The 20,241-nt window shown below is 39.9% G+C and overlaps 2 protein-coding genes and 1 pseudogene across 4 annotated transcripts in view; all 3 read right to left on the minus strand.

The window, feature by feature from the left end:
* The window catches only part of LOC110064641 (protein O-glucosyltransferase 2-like), a 174,469-nt gene that overhangs the window by 123,945 nt on the left and 30,283 nt on the right, over positions 1-20,241 (minus strand). For all 3 annotated transcript variants that reach the window (XM_089297898.1, XM_089297897.1, XM_089297896.1), the window contains exon 4: positions 9,093-9,170. In XM_089297898.1, coding sequence (XP_089154024.1) covers positions 9,093-9,170 — 78 coding nt within the window. The remainder of the gene's footprint in view (positions 1-9,092; positions 9,171-20,241) is intronic.
* LOC110064645 (uncharacterized) lies at positions 1,651-8,245 on the minus strand. Its single transcript, XM_020771722.2, has 4 exons — positions 7,174-8,245; positions 7,010-7,078; positions 5,753-5,826; positions 1,651-5,127 (listed from the first exon to the last, which is right to left on the minus strand). The coding sequence occupies exons 1-3, from the start codon at positions 7,333-7,335 to the stop codon at positions 5,755-5,757; spliced, it is 303 nt and encodes a 100-aa protein (XP_020627381.2). The 5' UTR covers positions 7,336-8,245; the 3' UTR covers positions 1,651-5,127; positions 5,753-5,754.
* LOC149105966 (uncharacterized) lies at positions 9,282-19,470 on the minus strand (annotated as a pseudogene).

The raw sequence follows: 20,241 nt of genomic DNA on the forward strand, positions 1-20,241 counted from the left end.
GTCTACTATTCACAATTCACCCAGCGCCACTATAACGCTAGTCAGTGCCTGTAGAGTTCTTGCAGTGTTGTGCCATATTTTTGGAGGACATGTACATTTAGCTATGAAAGATCTTCAGAGAAAGGAAGGGGTTTTTTCTTGATTGAGCCCTTTGGTCCACTATAATTACACAAAGTAACAAGATTGTTTTACATTAAAAGCCTGGGTACCAATTGTCTCCCAGTAGTTCTAAAAATAATGTGTAGTGTTGTATGAATGCTCCTTAAATTAAGAGAAAGTCTGAAGGGAAGGGTGAACCCACAATACTTACTTGTTCCCTTCTTAAGTAGTGAGGGGCACATTATTGGCACCCCTTTGAAGGGCAGCCATTTACATAAAGTGGGCAGCCAGAACACGATGACGTCACAAAGCAAGAAAAGTTGGCGGTCTTTTGTTAATTTATTATGGAATAAATTACGTCGAAGCGCATGAAGAGACAGACCAAAATGACGGTGATTGTTTGAGACATATTGCTCAACCCCAATGCTGATTGGTTGTCGTAAATCTATTGTATTTCAAAATAAAAGGCCAGTTTTCGTCAAACACGCCATTTCACTAGTAGAATTCAACCAAACATTATCTTAAGTTTGTTTCCGCAAACCAAAAACATGTTTCGAGTGCAATCAACAACTAAATGTCAGTCGACTGTGGACAAAGTTGAGAACATTCAACGCAAAGTAGCCACCATTATTGGCCATGTGTTCAAACTTGTGTATGCTGGGTTTTGTGATGAGCTCATCCACAAAGAGAAAGTAAATCACTGTAATGGCTGCACAATTCCTCAGCCAAGCCAAGGAGAACACTCCTGTCTAATGATGGACACTGAAGACGCAAGGAATTATTACCATGATGAAGCCCGCGAGCAAGTAGACCTTGCAATCGTGATGAAGACTGTGGAAAGTATTTGCAGAACACTGGGATTTAAGCTTGGCCAGACATGGGAAAGTTACCTAACTGAGCTGCCCAAGTTTCCTTGGACTGCCATCTATCTCACCTCTTTGGAACTCGATCATTGCGATCAAGACGTTAAGAGCGGTGTATTACACACTCTTTGGTATGGACACAACGGCTTGAAATTGAAAGATTCTAGTGCTTGTGAACTGGGAGAAGCCTGCGATGAAGATGCTATTTGCGTTGACAAAATTGAAGTGGAATGCCCAGAGACAATTGCAAGAAAGGAAGAACTAAAGAATCTTGACGTTGTAATTAATGAAATTCAAAATAAGTTATATTTTTGAGCTATAAAACACGTGCACAGTTTAATTGAATCAGAGTGAGTTTGCCTCTCTTTCAGTTAACATCTCAAACTCTCATCAGTTTGAACATTGATATTGCCATTGGCAATGTCTGAGGCAAAGTCATTTGTAGACCTTTTACTTTAAACACATTCAAGGAAGTTGAGCAAGACCAAAATCGTGTTATCCCATTGTCTACAAAATAGATCCACACAGTACATATTTAATCTTGGATTTGTGAGTAGAACAAGAATTTGCTGGAAGTGTGACCTGGTGCAGGGGACGAATACAACTATTTTTTATCACTCGCTTTGAAGCAAAACATATCCTACTTCTCCCATTAAGCTTCTAGTTTTTTAATTCCATTTATTCCAAATTATTTTTGTTATTTTGAAAGAGCCACAGCTCATCAGCAGTCGTTTATGATTCCTTTTGGTTGATAAGGAAATACAGCAGGCAAAACTCGATTAGTCAAGCTTTACACAAGTTTTCATGAACAAAACATTGCTTTGATTTGGAATTATTCAACCCTTTTCTTCGTAGGTTTTACCTCTCAGCTCTCTTGTCGATGAACGAAAACACAATATCTGTCAACAACCATGTTGTTGGACAGTGATACACTGATACACTTCATACACAAGTCCAGATATCTAAGAAGGAAAGTTCCAAAGGTAGGGTCAATTCCGACAAGTTAAAATCGAATTCAAAGAGGTCAGAAATGGAAATAATTTATCTTTCAACCGTAGAGATTCGACGAACTGCAAAGCTTTGATTCCTAAAATTATCTGTTCAGTATTGAAAATGGTGGCTTTGTAAATCAAGCAGAAGTCATCTACAGCTATTACTTGACCTGCGGAACATTTCATATGGATGTCATTCCAGATTTCTTTCAGCATCGGATGCGAGCGAACCTCCTATAAATACTGTCAAGTTATTTGGGCTTACGATAGTCTTCAGTGAACAACACATGTTTACTTCAAGACACCATCTTTAATAACCAAAATGTATCTCGCACGTAACTAACTTGAACAATACTTCATGTAAGCTAACACAACATCTCCCCCCATTGTTCAAGAGTATCTAGGGAACAAACTAAGCATGAGAAGACTGACAAACAATACATGGAATCTTATAACACAGCGTCATCCCAAACTAAACCTAGATTCTCTCTAACTTTCAGCGATGGTTTTATAATTCTCTTAGGCCTAGTAGCAAGAATGGGTGTTACAGGGGGTACTTGAATGTCTCGCTTTGTAACGGGAATGTCCTTCCGAACAGGTGTTGCCACTTTGTCCTCTCTGGGAACTTGGTTCACCATTGGTGTCGGTTGCTCATGTTGCTCCTGCTGATTTGGTAGTGGAGTAAGGTGAATACAATTTCTTCTTATTGTGCTGGTCGGTGTTTCAACTTTATATGACTGAGGTGTTGATGCCACTTCAATGACTTTTCCTGACCGCTGAAGGTCCTTGATGAAAACTTCAGTACCCAGTCCAATTGAAGGCAAGGGCTTGGCTTTGTGCCTGGTGTTGAATACTGTTTCCTGCTTCAATTTGCTCATGCTTTCTCGTGCACGCAGGTTATCCAAGTCAGGCCACTGTGGGTTCAGCTGGTGTGGAATAACGGAATGCTGTTCCTAATCTGCCTTCCCATCAGCAACTGGGCAGGAGAGAACTTGCATGCTAGTGGTGTTGAGCGATAGGCTAGTAATGCTTTAGCAGGGTCTTTTTCCTTTGTTAGAAGATTCTTCACAGTTCTAACTCCCCGCTCAACTTCTCCATTTGCTTGGGGAAATCGAGGATTACTTGTGCTATGCTTGAATCCCCATTCCTTAGAAAAGTAAGAGAATTCTGCACTGTCAAACTGAGGACCATTGTCAGATCGCACTTGCTCTGGGATCCCATGTCTTGCAAATAGCGATTTAAGTGCTCTAATGACCTCACTTGACTTTGTAGTCTTCTGCATAGCTGCTACTTTTACATATCTTGAGAAGTAGTCTATACAATAAGGTAGTCAACACCTTTCAGCTCGAAGAGGTCTGTGGCTACGATTCGCCAGGGATGGTCAGGTAAGGGTGTCGTGATAAGCGGTTCAGGCTTGTTGTCCCTTTGAAGAGCGCAAACTCCGCATTGTTGCACCAGATCCTGGATTTCTTGGCTGAGTCCTGGCCACCAAACAGAGTTTTTGGCCCGCTCACGACATTTAGTGATTCGCTGGTGTCCTTCAGGGATCTTATCCAGTATCTCAAGACACATGGAAGAAGGGATCATGATCCTGGATGCTTTGAGCAGAATGTTCTGCGCAACAGACAGTTCACCCCTGCTTGATCAATAAGGTTTCACTGCATCGTTTAATGAATACTTGTCAGGCCATCCCTCATGGCAGTACACTTTGATCTGCCTGCAGACAGGATCCTTGTCCTGTGCTTCCATGATCTGCTGTAATCGTGCGTCTGAGGCAGGCAGTAATGAGATCACGCTTCCAATGTGTGCATGCATTTCATCATCGTCAATTGTTGACTTCACTGTTTGGCTTCGGGGTTAGAGTCTTGAAAGCGCATTGGCTATGTACATCTTCTTTCCAGGAACATGCTTGATCTCCTTGAAGTGGAATCTCATCAGTCGCATTCTAAATCTTTGAATTCTTGGCGGAAGTTGATCCAGTGTGTGAGTACTCAGGAGTGGCAATAGGGGTTTATGGCACATTTCCACAGAGATTGATTTTCCCACAATGTACTCCCAGGATCGTTCGCATGCCCATGTGAGCGCTAGGGCTTCTTTTTCGATTTGTGCACATCTGGTTTCAGTGGGCGTCATCGCTTGCGATATGAATGAGACTGGTCGCCAGGAGTTGTCGGGTTGGAATTGAAGAATTACCCCAGCTAGGCCAAAGGATGAAGCATCAGCTGCCACTTTGGTTTCCTTGTTTGGATCGTACAGAGCCAGTACTGGAGTTTGTGTGAGGTCAGATTTGATCTGCTCAAATGCTTTCTGTTGGTCACTTCCCCATGTCCATTGGTTCCCTTTGTGAAGAAGTTCTCTGATGCTCTTTGTCTTGTCAGCGAGGTGCTCGGAAAACTTGCTTAGTTGGCTCACCATGCCAAGAAATGTCCTCACTTCTTGCACATTCTGAGGTGGCAGTAGGTCTGCAATTGCTTGTAACGTTTCAGGATCTGCCTGGCATTTGTCTAGGTTGAGTGTCACGCCAGCTTCAACCAGACGCTTGAGTACTGCTTCTAACCTCTGATTGTGTTCAGTCTTGTCTTTGCCATGGACTAAAACGTCATCTATGTTCATGATTGAAAAACGTTACTCTAGTTTAAAAAATGTAAAAATGTTAGTAAAAATTTTTTGTAAAAGTCCCAACGTTTCGGCTAAAACTTCAGCCTTCATCAGGGGAAACTGACAAGGAATTTGTTAAAAAGGCACATTCTTATACTATGCAAATCGGCAAATCGGAGCTAATTATGTTCTGTCCCTTAGGGCTATCTATGTTGCGCTCCATGCCATCCAATCCCTGGAGGATCTGACTCATATTCTTCTGGAATTTCTCAGAACCAGAACTGATTCCGAAGGGCAACACATTGAAACAGAAACGGCCCCATGGAGTGATGAATGTTGTCAGTGGTCTTGATTCCCACGCTAGCTTTATCTGCCAGAATCCTGAGTTCGCGTCAAGTTTAGTGAACACCCTGGAACCTGCCAATCTTCCGAGAGTTGTGTCTACCGCTGGAAGTGGATGGTTCTCCCTCTTGATGTACTCATTCAGCTTGCTCAGGTCGACGCAGACCCTGACCTTGCCATTGCTCTTCGGGGTCACCACCATGGGAGCGCACCAATCAGTGGGTTGGTCAACTCTATTGACAAAGAGGTTTACTCACGATCAATGAAGCATGTGCCATGTGGGTTAAATCAAAAGAAAAAAAATAATTACCATGTCAAAATGTTTATTAAATTTTGTGTGCTGGTGCCTAAAACCAAAATTAACAACTGTAAAATGTACCTCAAAATCAACAGTTGTTTGCGAAAAGCCATCTTGCGACTTATTGCTTGATGTATGAAAGTGAGAGAAAACGTTTTAATACAATAAAGGACTGATTTGAAATTGACTTGAGATAACAATGGGCATTGTATAATATGTACATGTACTGTACTGATATGCAACCTACTTTATTTCCTATTCAAGAATATTTCTGCATCAACTCTTGGAAAGTGCTTTTTGGTTCAGTGTCTTGCAACTAAGGGGTGAATAAAATATGTTTTGTCGTGCTAGGATAACTGAAAATGCTAAAAACAATTCATCTTTTGTATAACAAAAGAACTCTGGGGCTAAATTGTCAAATGTAAAGACTAGCTACTAGCAGTCCCAAAACTAGTGGTGCATACCTAAGCATGTGAACATAATTTTGCAATTTCCGATGACTTGAAAACAAGAATCGTGTCTGTGGGGGAAGAACATAAATCAGTAATAGTCAAACTCACCTCTACAGCGATAAATTACCAACGGTTTCATCACTTTCTACCAATAACTGGCTGATAAACTCATCTCTTGATGCCTTAGAGAGAGAGGAAAAAAATGTTAATGAGATAAAACAAGTATTGTAATGAACACTATATCGAGGCTTCTCTAATTAAGTGAGTAATCTTGATTCTTTCTGATTCACCAATTTGTTGCTTAGCAATGACATCATTAGTTTTTACACGCGGACGTATATAGATAATGTCAGCGGCATATTCCCGCCAGTAGTTCAAGTTTCAGTTATCGTGTGTGCACAGTACGTGTTTTCAAGTCGATTAAGTTTTAAGCTACCCTTGACTATTTAGAGTGCAAGCGGGAACCGATGTGTAAGTACAAACTATTTTCTATGCTTGTTTTTAGTGTAAGTTTTGACATTTTTTAACCTTAAGTACCTTTAGTCTCGGTTTTTTGTACAACAGCCTATTGTAAGTCCAACACGTGGCAGAGCCCCAGTTTTCAAAGTTTTTATTTCATCCTGTTTTAGTGATAGATCTTCATAATTTACACTCTCCCTAGCTTAGGTTTCTATTTAGCAACTTTCCTATAAGAATCTCTGGTAATTCAGTTAAAGTCCTTTCCTTGCTAGTAAATTCCCACATCGCTTTCAGTGGCACTCACGCAAGCACGTTTTTATTGCATTGTGCAATTTTATTGTTTTCAAGATTTTAGAGTGTTATCATGTATTGTATTAGGACAGTTAGCAGTATGCGTATCTGCTTGAGATCACTGATGATTTTAATTGTATCTTTACTGAGAAGTTTGACTGGAAGTATTGTCATATCGCAGTTATGATTGGAATGTTTGCTATTATTGTTTCATGACTCTTGTCATCTTGTAATCTTCTATTATCTAGTAATTAGTTTATTCATTGCATTATATTTCAGTTTACGCTCGATTATCATCAATTAAATCACCATCAATCACAGCTGATTCTCCATGATCTCTGGCTTTATTCGATTAGTAAAGAATCTTTCACATACGCTAGTCTCATTGCGACAAGTTGTCTAGCAAGTGACAATTCAGCCTTTCAACAGTCGCCGTGAACCTGACGTTACAGGTATTGTATGTGAGTTATGAAACTCAATTCTCTTCAAAAGCATTACTTTTCGGTTCGTTACCATTTAGCTAAGCCATGAATAAAAATAATAGAGTTTGTCCAACTATGATAACTGAAAATGCAAAACACTTCAACTTCTCAGTGAGCTATATGTTAAACATACCATTACAGATGTATCGTGAACCATCGCGATGTCCGAAATAGTTTCTTCAGTTGTATAGTCTGTGGGGAGCTAAAAGGATAACACACAACGTTAGACCAGAAAAAAGGCAGGGAGATGAACGAATGTATCCACAAACGAATCGATCTTAAAACACTTTTACTTACTTCAAATTCAATATCTTGAAGACTGAGCTCCACGAATCTCTCAAAATAGAAACGAATCAACTTCTTGGGAATTTGAACAGACCCTGCAAACTCTTCTAGCTCTTTCACAGTGGAACACTCATTCAGCGTCATTTTGATTTCATTGCAGTTGCCAAAAACCATCGCAACAAAACTCACTTGTCTTTAATCTACAAGAATCTTGTAAAAGCTGTCCAAAAAAACTCAAATGTGAAACACTTATAACTTAAATATTTTGAAATACAATAGATTGATGACAGCCAATCAGCATTGGAGTTGAGCAATATGTCTCAAACAATCACTGTCATTTTTGTCTTTCTCTTCGCACCCTTTGACATAATTTATTTCGTAATAAATTAACAAAAGACCGTCAACTTCTCTTGCTTTGTGACTTCATCGCATTCTGGCTGCCCACTTCACGTAAATGGCTGCCCTTCAAAGGGGTGCCAATCATGCACCCCTCACTACTTTCTTACCCATGATCATGAGAGCTTGAGAGAAGAGAGAGGAATACTGATAGATGAAATTTGCAAGAGACAGGGTTGGAAAAAGGAAGGGTCTGACAGAGATATTCAGACAAGCATTAGACATGAAACGTATCAGTTGATATTGTAATGGATATCGTGTTTTGATCACCTCTAGTTTGTTTACTTTTTTGTGTCGCACTGAAGTTGATAAGATCTTGCAAAGAAAACCAGATGAAAACATGAACCCAAAACCCATGAATTGACCGTTGTCAACCTTATCAAAGCACTTAACTTTGTCAACTCTATTTAACACGTTTTAAGGTGCTTTTTAACCTCATGTTAAAACACAATGGCATTTGTACAAATACCATTTGGACCCTTTGGACATTTTTAGCAGGGATACATTTTGACAAATATCTGAACTGAAGTTTGGACAAATGCTGAGACCTAAAACTTGGAGAACTGTCTTCTTTACTTAATTATCTTCCATAGCATAACAATTTCTTGAATTTATCCACTGAATAGTGAAAATGAGAAATATAAAAATAAGCTACTGAAATATTTGCCACACAATTTGTAGGAAATGACACTGTACTTTTCACAGCAATGACATTAAGAATTGTAGAGCCTAGATTTTCCTCCACATCATCCATTTGCCTCATAAAAGTAATGGAATGTACACATTGTAGCACATCATTTGTGTAAACAGCGGTCAGCAGTCTAAAATTTAATAAAATGTAAATAAACTGAGAAATGTTCTTAATGCTAGAGATCTTAGTGACCTGTATGCACTTAACCCTTGTTCCAAAGTTCTTTCCAGTTTGAAAAGACTTGACTATAGAGTTATCAGCCAAAAAATATCTCTCATTGTATAATGTCGTGTTCTTCAATTAATGACAAGTTCTTGTTGAGGTTTTGGCTGAAGGGTTTTGTCACATACAATATAAAATATCTTGGCATCTGGTGAGATCTCTACCCAAAGTTTTCTGGCTTTACAGGGGGTGATAAATGAGTACATTTTCTTCATTACAGAACCTCAATATTGTGCAGGGTATAACCACAGAGAATATTATATGGTGGCATAAGGTTATAAATTTTATTTTGCAGTTGTGAAAACAATATTCCAAATGCATGCAGCAAGAAAAATATTGTTCAACACAAGAAAATAAAATTTGTATCTTCAAGCACTGTGTTATTTTTATTATTTTTATTATTATTATTATTATTATTATTATTATTATTATTATATAGATGAGTCTATCACTCACCATTTTCACTGACTGTTTTCATAAACAACCATGAAGAAAGGGAAATAACATCGTCTATACCTATAAAATGTCCCACTGGATGTGATTACGTATGAATTTTTGTAGTCGATTATTTTCTAGTAAAACAGTCACGTCTGTGTTATAAATATCTATTAACTATATTCACCTTCCTAGCAAGAGACAAGAGTATGTTATCCATAAACATTGAAAATCCCACATGCTGACCGTAACACTTGTGATAAACCTGAAAAAAAATCAATTTGTGTCCAGACAAACAGCTGTCATACATACATACATACACTCATACATGCATACACACACACATACATACAAAATATGTTGAGACTACTCCGACCTCAAGTACATATGGAGTTTAATACAGCTCTGTTTTGTAGGCTAACAAAAAGTTAGCCCACTCATCAGTTAGTTTCCATATACACTGAAGCCTACTAAAATACAAATCAACAATATGTTCGCGCAAGACGCAATAAACTGTTAAAACAGACCGTTACAAAATATCATAAAAAACCATTACAATCAATCGTTGCTTGTTTGAATGTACTTTTAAAAGTTCAAAACTTATGCAGGTGCATTGAACATGTTAATATTTTAAGTGCCAACATGCATGCACTGGGGAAACAGAATACAGTTAGTTAACTATATCTAGTAAGAATGAACTTTCACCAGTGCCAGCATTATCACACCAAGCCAGAAGAGCGTGCAACTGCAGGGAGAAGAACAAATGCCCCTTAAAAGGAAACTGCCTTTCTGAAGGAATCATTTATCAAGCCAAGGTGACATTTGAGAGCAAAACCAAAACCTGTGTACGGCTTACAGCCACTGAATTTAGGCAAGGTTTAGAAACCATCAGGTGTCGTTCAACAATGAAAAACACAACAACAACACAGAACTTAGCAAACACTTCTGGCAGCTTAAAAGCAAACAACAACACTACATCATGAAATGGAAGATCCTTGCCAAGGTGAAACCCTACTCAAATCTGATGAAGCGATGCAACCTATGCACCACTGAGAAGCACTTCATCATCATCAAACTGAAACTGGCAACACTAAACAAACAAAACGAACTAATTTCTTCATGCTGGCACCCACAAAGTTCATTCTTAGATATGCTAGCACTTAAAATATTAACATGCTCAAAGCATGCGCAGAAGTTTTAAAATTTTAGAACTACATTTGAAAAACGAAACTTAGTAAAAAGGTTTTGATATATCCTCTTTCCAGCAGCATTGATAGTTTGTCATTATCTTAACCACTTCATGGCTAGAAAAGAATGATGTACCTTTCAAAATTGAAAGGACCTGAGCTTCATAGTGGAAGAAAGTACTGGACATACAGCTTTTTGCAGAACCCTAACCCTTCTTGTGGGCTTAGACAATAATGTGAGTTGCAATGGTGAGAGAATGGCAGACTGTAATAAGGAACACAAGGATGTTGCTCTGATGATATATTTCTATTTGGGCAAGCATGAATTTATTTCAGAATTTTTTCTTTGAGAATGTTCAGTTCTGTTTGATTGGAAGACACATGTAATTTACAATCATTACATATACATTAATAACATTTCTTACGTCACTAACATTACTTACAATATTTACATTACTTACAGTATTACTTACAATATTATTGTTACTTGCTATACTAACATTACTTACTTAATAATATATATGAAAAAATTACTCGATTCTGATTGGCTGAGAGCAGTGCAGTTCAAGCATGACACCAGTGCAAATTACACATTGTAATTCTGGATTATGATTGGCTGAAAGACAATAGGAATTTTTCTAAGCCAATGATACCACGTAAAATGATGACAAAATTTTTGTGCAGCAACTTTGAAAAAAATCTTCCAGCACTTCCTCCACGTGAATTTTTGGTTCAATACAAAGCGTGGACCCCTCAATCTGGACCCCCTAGTGGACCCCTTTTGGACCCCTTCTGGACCCCCTATTTTTTCTTCCAGAAAGTATGGGGTCCTGATTTAAATAATTAAACTAAGAACACAACATGATGAAGTCCATTTAATCAGTGAGCAAAATGTGAAGAAATTAATAAATTCACACAGCATTGTGTTGAGAATAATATAATGGCTGCCGCCGCAGCTAACCTGGTTTAATTTTTTAGAAACCTGGTTAAAATTCCCAAATAACTTAACTCAGTTAAAGGTTGGTTATGATGAAACAACGGGGTTATATTCTATGAGTGGCCGCACTGAAATAGGAAGTGGGTGAACTCAATTGATGTCATGAGATAAACCAACAAAACAACAGGCTTTGAGAACAACAGTCTTTTATTTTCTTGATTCTTTTCTTTGTGTTAGTGCCCTTCAGTTTCTTTACATTCACAGCTAAGGCAGTCTCCACACCTGTTACATTTGGAAAATGCACTTCACTTAACATTGTTCACAAATTCATTCATTCATCTCCAATTCTTGGCATTTTAACATACTGCCCCTTCCCTTTAACGTACTCGTGTTCTTTGCGGAGGTCAATTAAAATTTCTCCACTCTAAGGTGAATGCGCATTTCCTGTTCAGACCATGGTTCAGATGTAAAGGTTCCTTGCAAACTCACATACTAGGAGAAAACTAGAAATCCGCTCTAGTAATACAACTGTTTTGAACTGTTGTTACCACTCACCATGTTCAGTAGGAGATTATCCACCTGTTTGTGCCAAGGTGAACAACATCTCACACAGACCGTCATGACTGACATATTTCAGGAAAAAGCCAACACACGGCACTGATAAACCATTTGCAACATGGGTGAGGAAGAAAACTCTGGTGGTGGAAGCTTGGGCACAACATCGCAAACTTTACTGCCTCAAACATCAATGTTTCATCAGATCATGCCACCTAAACCTCTTGCTTTGAAACTCAGCAGAGAAGTAGCCGAAAATTGGAAGCTTTGAAAGGAAAAATACAGCAACTATTTTGTCATTTCTAGACTGAATCGAGAGAGTCCGGAGTACCAGCTAGCGATATATAAGCATACGATTGGAGATGATGCTTTGAAAGTTATCAAGACGTTCAGTTACACTGAAGCCAAGGGCTCGGATAATTGGCACGTGGTAATGGATAAATTGGAGAAGTATTGTATTGGAGAGGTCAACCAAATTATTAGAGGTATTGCTTTAACAAGCAAGATAAACTTCCAACCGAGTTGGTGGATAGTTTCATCACTGAATTGAAAACATTGGCCAAGACGTTAAATTTTTGTGATTATTTGCGGGACAGCCTAATCCGTTATTGTGCTTGGAAATAAAAACGAGCAGACCACCAAGAAGCTTCTGAGAATAAGAGATCTTGCTTTGAATTGGTGTATCGACATATGCTGCAGTGAGGAAGTTACAGAGTCACAGATGAAGTCACTGTTGGAAGACAACATTAATCAGGTCAAGTCAAAGAAGAAAAAGCCTCAAGTTCCGAAGCCAGATGGATAGTCGGGAAGAAAATTTTGTGCAAATTTTGTGGCTATGATCATGCCCTGGAGAGAAAGAAGTGTCCTGCCTGGGGTAAAGTATGTAAGCAGTGCAAGAAAAGAATCATTTTGCAAAAGGATGCAAAGATGCCGCAGTTTACGCCATCAAGAGTGATGAAGACCAGGAAGAGGTAAGTGTAGTTACGGTTCAAGCTATGAAAGATAAGGCTGTGTTTGCTGAAATGGGGTCCAGAAGTAACTTGTCAGATTTCAGGTTCACTGTGGAGCTAATGCTAACATTTTACCATACAAGCATGTGGAAAAAGTGGATCTTGCTCCTTGTTCCCAGTCCCTTGTTATGTGGAATGGCACCAAGGTCAAGCCTGTGGGACGTGTGCTCTGCCAGTTTTAAAACCCCAAAACACTATGAAGTACAAAGTAAGGTTCCTGGTTGTCAAGGAAAGTCTAACTCCACTTCTGGGTTTGAACGTCACCGAGAAGATGGGTTTGTTAACGATGCGCAAGGAGAACTTTATGAGTGTTGTGGAGAATTTGGAAGATGATCTGATTATCAAATATACCAATGTGTTTGATAAGTGCCCTGGCAAGCTTCCTGGAAAGGTTCATCTACAAGTGGATCCGGCTTGTCAACATGTAATCCTCCCAGCCAGGAAAGTACCCGTCTCTGTCAGAGAGAAATTCAAGGCAGAACTTCAAAGGTTGCAGGATGTCAAGGACATTGCTCCAGTCAATGAACCAACGGAGTGGGTCAGCCAGTTCATTGTCCCTGTGAAGAAATCTAGTGAGTTACGGGTTTGCATTGATCCTAAGGCCCTAAATGCTGCCCTGAAGAGGGAAAGATACCAGATTCCCGTTATTGACGGGTTGCCACCCAATCTAGCAGAGGCTCCCGTGTTCACTAAGGTTGATCTTGCATTTATCTTTTGGCATTTGGTGCTGGACGATGAGTCTAGTCTGTTGACAACTTTTGCGACTGTCACAGGAGATACCACTGGCTTTGTTTGTTGTTTGGTCTCTCTCAAGCAAAATTTTTCAGAAGCATTTACACCAAGAGCTGTTGGGTCTAACAGGTGTGAAGTGTATTGCTGATGACATCTTTATTTATGGAAGAGATGATGGTGATCACGATGGTAACCTGGAGGGCTTCATGAAGAGGTGTCAGCTGAGGGGCATAAAGCTCGACCACATGAAACTGGATTACAAGTGTGAGGAAGTCACCTTTCATGGGCATCTCTTGACAACAGAAGGCCTGAAGCCAGATCCGCAGAAAGACAGAGTGATTGTTCAAATGCTACGACCTGAAAATCCAGGTGATGTATCACATCTAAATGGTATCAATGGTTAATTACCTCAGTTGTTTCCTGCCAAACCTGTCTGACATGATGAAACCGCTCCGTGACCTGACACGTAAGGACGTAGAATGGTGTTGGTCCGACACGTAAGGACGGGCTTGGAGTGAGGTCAAGAGCCTCATTGCGGCTGAATCTCTTCAAGTGTTAAAAGCCGTGATTCAGAAGGGCTGGTTCGAGCATAAGAGTAACCTACTCAGTATTATCTCCCTTACGTCAACATGCGTGACGAGATGTCAATCCAGGATGGCCTCATCTTCAAAGGAGAGCGAGTTGTGGTTCCACGTGCTTCTAGGAGCAAGCTCTTGAAGTGGATTCACAGCTCACATCTTGGGGTCAATAGCTGTCTAAACAGAATGCATGAGTGTGCGTACTGGCTCGGATGACAGCCGACATTAAAGGGGCTAGGTCACACAATTGTAGGCAATTTCAGTACTGATCAAATGGTTGTAGAATTAACTAAAATATCACAATAACGGCTCAAACCTATAGAAGAACTCAAACAAAACACAACAAAGCCAAGAAGGGACATGGATGGACAAAACTGGAGAGGACTAAAATGAATTGCATTTGGGTAAATTTGAAAAACGCCAGCCCATCTTTTTTCAAATTTATATCAGTTTATATAAAAATGTCATTTACACAGCTGCAAAATCATTCTCAGTTGTTATGAGGCCATGATTTTCCAAACAAAAGTCTCTTGCTCTGCAAATTTGACATTTAGAGCTCATAATTAACAAAATTAAACAAAATTGCCTAAAATAGCGTGACCTAGCCCTTTTAAGAACTATGTGTCAACCTGCGAGGCCTGTCAAGAATATGAGCAAGATCAAGCTAAGGAAACGATGATGTCCCTTGAGACGCCAACTCGACCTGGTAATGAGTTGCTGCCAACCTGTTAAAGTTTGAAGGAAAAACCTCAGATTACTACAGTGATTTCTTTGAGTTTGACCATCTGAGATCTCTTTCGTCAGTGTGTGTCATCAGAAAGTTAAATGCTCATTTTGTGCACCACGGCATACCTGAGCAACTGGTGACTGATAACAGTTCACAGTTTACATCACGTGGCTTCCTAAGGTTTGTGAAGGAATGGGACTTTGAACATCTCATGAGCAGCCCACATTATAGTCAGGGTAACGGCAAAACAGAGAGCACAGTGAAGGAAGCAAGAAAATTCTCAGAAAGTGCAGAGGAGTGAATCAGATGCATTTCTACCCTTACTCAATCATCATAACACCCTGCCTGCAAGTGTTCAAGTTAGTCCAGCAGAGCCTCTCTTTGACAGAAGGACCAGGAGCAGGCAGTTTCAGACAAGAGCTGTGTTGAGCCAAGCTCAAACAGTGACAGGCTCAGTATTACAACAGAGGTGCTGTTGATCTGGATCCCTCCAGAAGAGATGTAGTAAGACTAAAACTGTTTCAGCTGGGCCAGCGAGAATGGCAGAAAGGGATTGTGCAAAGTTGACTGGATGAGAGATTGTATGAGGTCAAGATGCCCTATCATGTGGTTCATGGCAACCGCGTTCACCTACAAAAGACAAATGAGCCGTCACCGCCATCGTCAGACCAGGCCTCTGCTGAGGTGTCTGTTCCCCTTGTTCTGCAGTCCAATGAGTTACCAACTACCGTTCACAGAGAAGTAAATCCACCTGCATCAAGTTGAGAAAAATAATGCTCCTCTGAATAGGCCAGAAGTTGCTCCAACTGCAGCAGTCTCCACCCAAGCCAGTGCTAAGACGATCTGAATGTCAACAACGGCCACCAAAGCACTTTAGTGACTTTTTTTTGACTAAGCCATAAACTGTTCTAAAGACTAACACATTGTAGAGCTTGAATATGTATTTCATTAATACATGCTTAATTCAGATTGTGTATAAGTCAGCTAGTGTGTTGGTTTGTAATTTTTCTTTCCTTTTTCATTAATAAAATGAGGGTTTATAATACGATGCGTTACGTTGTATAACTTAGCAGCATGTGCATTCTCTGGAGGCCCGCTCCCGCTACATGTAGTTCAACCTACTTAAATATTCATGGTTAGTTGCGATGTAGATTTCATTGACTAAGCGTCTCTTTGTTTCATCCTGGTCGTCCTTCATTTTATTACAAACCACGCAGAAAGGTAGTTTAAAATTAACCTAACTCAGTTAAAAAATCTATTATTCTTCAATTAATTTCCATCGTGACCATTAACCTGATTTAAGTTCAATGAAATTACGCTGCATGAACTCACTAATTTCTTCACATTTTGCTCACTGATTAAATAGACCTCATTGTGTTATGTTCTAAGTTTAATTACTGAAAAATATATTTAAATCAGGAGCCTTCTAACATATTGTAGAGCTTGTATGTTTATTTCATTAATGCATGCTTAATGCATATTGTGTACAAGTCAGCTCGTGTGTTGGTTTGTAATTTTCTTTTCTTTTTCATTTATAAAAGGGAGGGTGTTGTATAAGATGCGTTGGGTTGTATAACTTAGCAGCACGTGGGTTCTCTAGAGACCCGCTCCTGCTACTTCAACCTACTTAAATATTCGTAGTTAGTTGCGATGTAGATTTCACTGAGTAAACATCTTTTAGTTTTATCCTGGTTGTCCTTTCTTTTATTACAGACCAAGCAGAAAGGTAGTTTAAAATTAACCTAACTCAGTTACAAAATCTACTGTTCTTCAATGAATTTCCATGGTGACCATTAACCTGGTTTAAGTTCAATGAAATTACGCTGCATGAATTCATTTATTTCTTCACATTTTGCTCACTGATATAGTACTTTGGTGACTGTGTAAGCTGCTCTCATGCATTTTCATTTTTTCTGACTTCATCGTGTCATGTTCTAAGTTTAATTAATAAAAAAATTTTAAATCAGGAGCCTGTATTCTCTGGAAGGAAAAATAGGGGGTCCAGATAGGGGTCCAAATGGGGGTCCAGATGGGGTCCAGAAGAGTCGCCACTGGCGGGTCCAGATTGAGGGGTCTTTGTTTTAGTCAGGGAGCAGAAACTGAAAAATGGGAGTTTCGTTCAACCATCGCCACAGAAAATGTTTGACACCTGATTCTTGTAGAGAAAGACCTCCTGATCAAAGCCAGGTAGTTCGTAAAGTTGAATAGTGGCATAGGTTTCGAGTTAAGGGGATGTTTTCTTGCCCAACCCACGGCTCAGCATGGAAACGAGGCTACACACTCGAACGCAGTTTACATCGCTATTTCTTGAAAATCAACGAAATCAACCACTTAAGCTAAATTCACTAAATATACATCTACTTCATTTTTAAGTGGTTACATATGTCACATGATTAGTCATGTGATTTTAAACGTGACCAGTAGCAAATGATTAAGAATAAAAAGCAGCGAGATTAAGGAATGACGTTTCGACAGCTCCATGCCATCATTCTCAAATCATTCTCAAATTCTCAAAAAAGCCGTCAAAACGTCAATTTTTAATATCGCTGCTTTTTATTCTTAATTGTTTATCGAAAACCTTAGTAACAAACGTGCGACTATTAACAAACGTGCATTCGCGGATGTTTTGAAGAACAACCCCACAAAAACGAAATATGTATCCCTTCTTTATTAAATTAACTTTCTTTTGCTCTTGCTATCATCTTAGCAAAGCCTTTGGAAATAAAAACTGTTTACTTTATATCACTTTTTATCAGTTTAGATCTAGCACGCAAACAAGCCTAGTCCCTTGGAGGCAACAAACTAAAAATTATCGATCACTTATAAATGAAAAAGAAAGAAAATGTTGCCACTTTTCGTTTCTGATTTAAGATACTGCAATATTCGAATTTATGAGTATAATACTAATAATAACGAGTATTGTTCTCACTCAGAATCAGAGTCCTCGGAATCAGAATCAGAAACGAAGTCTAAGAGAACTCTGTGCAGATTTCTACACATGTCACTGCTGGCCATGCAATAACATGCCTCTGAACATAATAAGCCTGTGTTGTTACACGAGCAGTTGCTCTGACACCCTCTCTGACATGTGCAAGTCGTCAGTTCCAACAGGCTACTCGGAGCTGGCTCTTTTGTCATGTAAACCGGCTTCAGCGAGGAGTCTTCCCTCACCCATCCATTACTTTCGGGCTGCAGGAGATGCTGGATTGCAATCAGAGCCTTTCTCCAAACAAAGTCTGATAGTTAACTCTTTTCAAGTGTTGCAGTAGGCTGTCAGATGTGGGTGGAAGAAGCTCATTCTTCTGCTTTCTGTTTTGACAAAACAGGAAATACCTCAACTCATCCACAGTGCGTGCTTTCATCCTTGAGCTCGGGTGGAGATCACAGATGAAAGCTTCACATTGGGTGGCAATGCCATCACTCAGGTTTCGCTGGGAACCTAGAAGACCTAGACTGTCTTGATGCTGCTCATTGTATAATAGCACTTGCCATCCCTTTTTCTTACCGATTCCGGCAAGGGCGCTGGTGGAGTCGCATCCAGTAATGGCGTGTAAGGGCGGAAGGGCACGACACATTTTTTCGCCAAGCTCTTGCGATACGTCATGAACTGGAACATAACAGAGACAGTCTTTCACGCCAGTTTTGAACCAAAATTCAGTGTAGTTGATATCGGAAAAATGGGATATGCTGAGAGCGAGAACATTCGTGTCTGGTGATTGTAAGACAATATGACACTCTGGATAGGTATCTGCAGCATACTTAGCATGCAGCAGTAACCTGTCAAACAACAATACACAATAAATTAATGATGATATAAAGTTGCTGCACTAATAAAAGGGTACTATGTTTTCAACTGGATCGAGATTGACGTCTCAGATTCAACTTTATAGACGGGCGTGAGGAACTATTTATTTGTGTCTGCTTCTTCGTGGTCTGATTCCAGAATGTCCACGTCTTCGCGGTGACCTCTTCTGACTATCACTGCCTGTCTGCCATTCTCAAATCCTCCAGCAATGACAAGATTCTTCTCAGAAGGGAGCTGCTGTTGTCCTAACATACAAACCGACTCTGACAGAAAGTCACACAGATTTGTCTTGTTTTGTGGATTAGGAATATACTTCCCCCTCTTTTTCGGCACAGGCATAGAAGGTCCGTCGATTTTAACCTCCAACGAAACGTTCAGGGAACCTCTGCATTCACGTTCTCCTGCTTTTATCGACACATCCCAGTATTGGTCGAAGACAATGTGAACTTCTTTGCAGTTGGCGAGTGATGTAGTGATAGCTTTAAAGTATTTGATGCGAGTTTGCCAAAGGTACTACTTCCCGTTGATTTCAGTACTTGAACTAAAGCCATGCCATGATAAATGGTGTATCGTGGGAAAGGTCGGAGTCGTGGACAAACATTAACTTTGCTTTCAATAAGAGCTGCCAGGGTACTCTTGGTTGTCTTCCTCAAGCTGCCTTCTTGATAAGCCAAGGAGAACGGGACAGATGAAAGCTCATAGCTAGAACTTCTGAGGTTAATCTGCCTCACGTTGGCGGCGATCAAAAGGTGTCCAAACAGCTCTCTATCAGCACCAACTGTAACCAGCTTATCATTGACTGCCTTTACCTGGATTCTCCTTGTTCTACTTTCGAAAGTTTTCACCTTGAGCTTTGGAATTGGATCCCAAAAGCTTACTTGATTAGTGTTCAACCGTTTCTCTACAAAGGTGTTCATCTGCTTGCGTCCTTTTTCAGTGCTTCTTATCAAACCATCAGCGTTGTCATTGGGTAAGATGACGCCCGTAGCGAAGTTGACTAACAACTCAGATTCTTGCATGAAAGGATTAGCCATCAGTTCAGTTGTAAAGCATGAAACAAGCTTCTAAACATCAGCCTCATCGCGTACTACCCGTTTTGCGCCAGCCTCTTGTGTATGTCTACATGGTCGTGCTCTTGGGTAAACATATTTTTAAGGGCTGTAGTAACTGACGCACGCTCGTGACTGGTGAGGAACCAACAATCTAGCGTACCAGGATTCTGGGAAATACCAATTATTCCCCCTTTTGACTTGGAGTCTGCTTTTATGGTCTGTTCCAGTGCCATATCTGTCCACACCTGGGCAAAGGGCTTACCAGAGCGACTAACTGCATGATAACCATTCACAAATTCTTGATGAACTTGAGGATGCTTGGTGGCCAACTGCCTTATGTCCATTATGTATACAGGGAGCCAGCGTGCATAGTTTGGCCTATCCATCATGAAGGAATGTGGAACCATAGCTGACACACTTGACAGATGTAGTTCCCAATTTCCAGTTCTTTCAGCTTTGACAAATTGAAGAAGCAGCTTCACCATTTCCCCATACTCCCCCAGAAAGCAAACATCTTTGACTTAGCTCTGGACTGGGCTGTAAAATTTTGAAAAAGCCAACATAGCTCTGTAGTTTCCTGCTGCAACCCATTCACGCTAGATTGTACATCTACGTTCATTGTTATTTCACATCTGCATTCTTCTGCTTTTCTTATCTTCATCAACAAGACGCTCTTCCCCATCTCCAGCGTGGCTTGTGTACCATCCTATGAAAGCGTCCCACATCAAACGCAAAAATCCTCCATTGCTGGTT

Source organism: Orbicella faveolata, unplaced genomic scaffold, assembly GCF_042242905.1.
Source record: "Orbicella faveolata isolate gen_17 unplaced genomic scaffold, um_ofav_v1 contig_3, whole genome shotgun sequence".
NCBI classification, from domain to species: Eukaryota; Metazoa; Cnidaria; class Anthozoa; order Scleractinia; family Merulinidae; genus Orbicella; species Orbicella faveolata.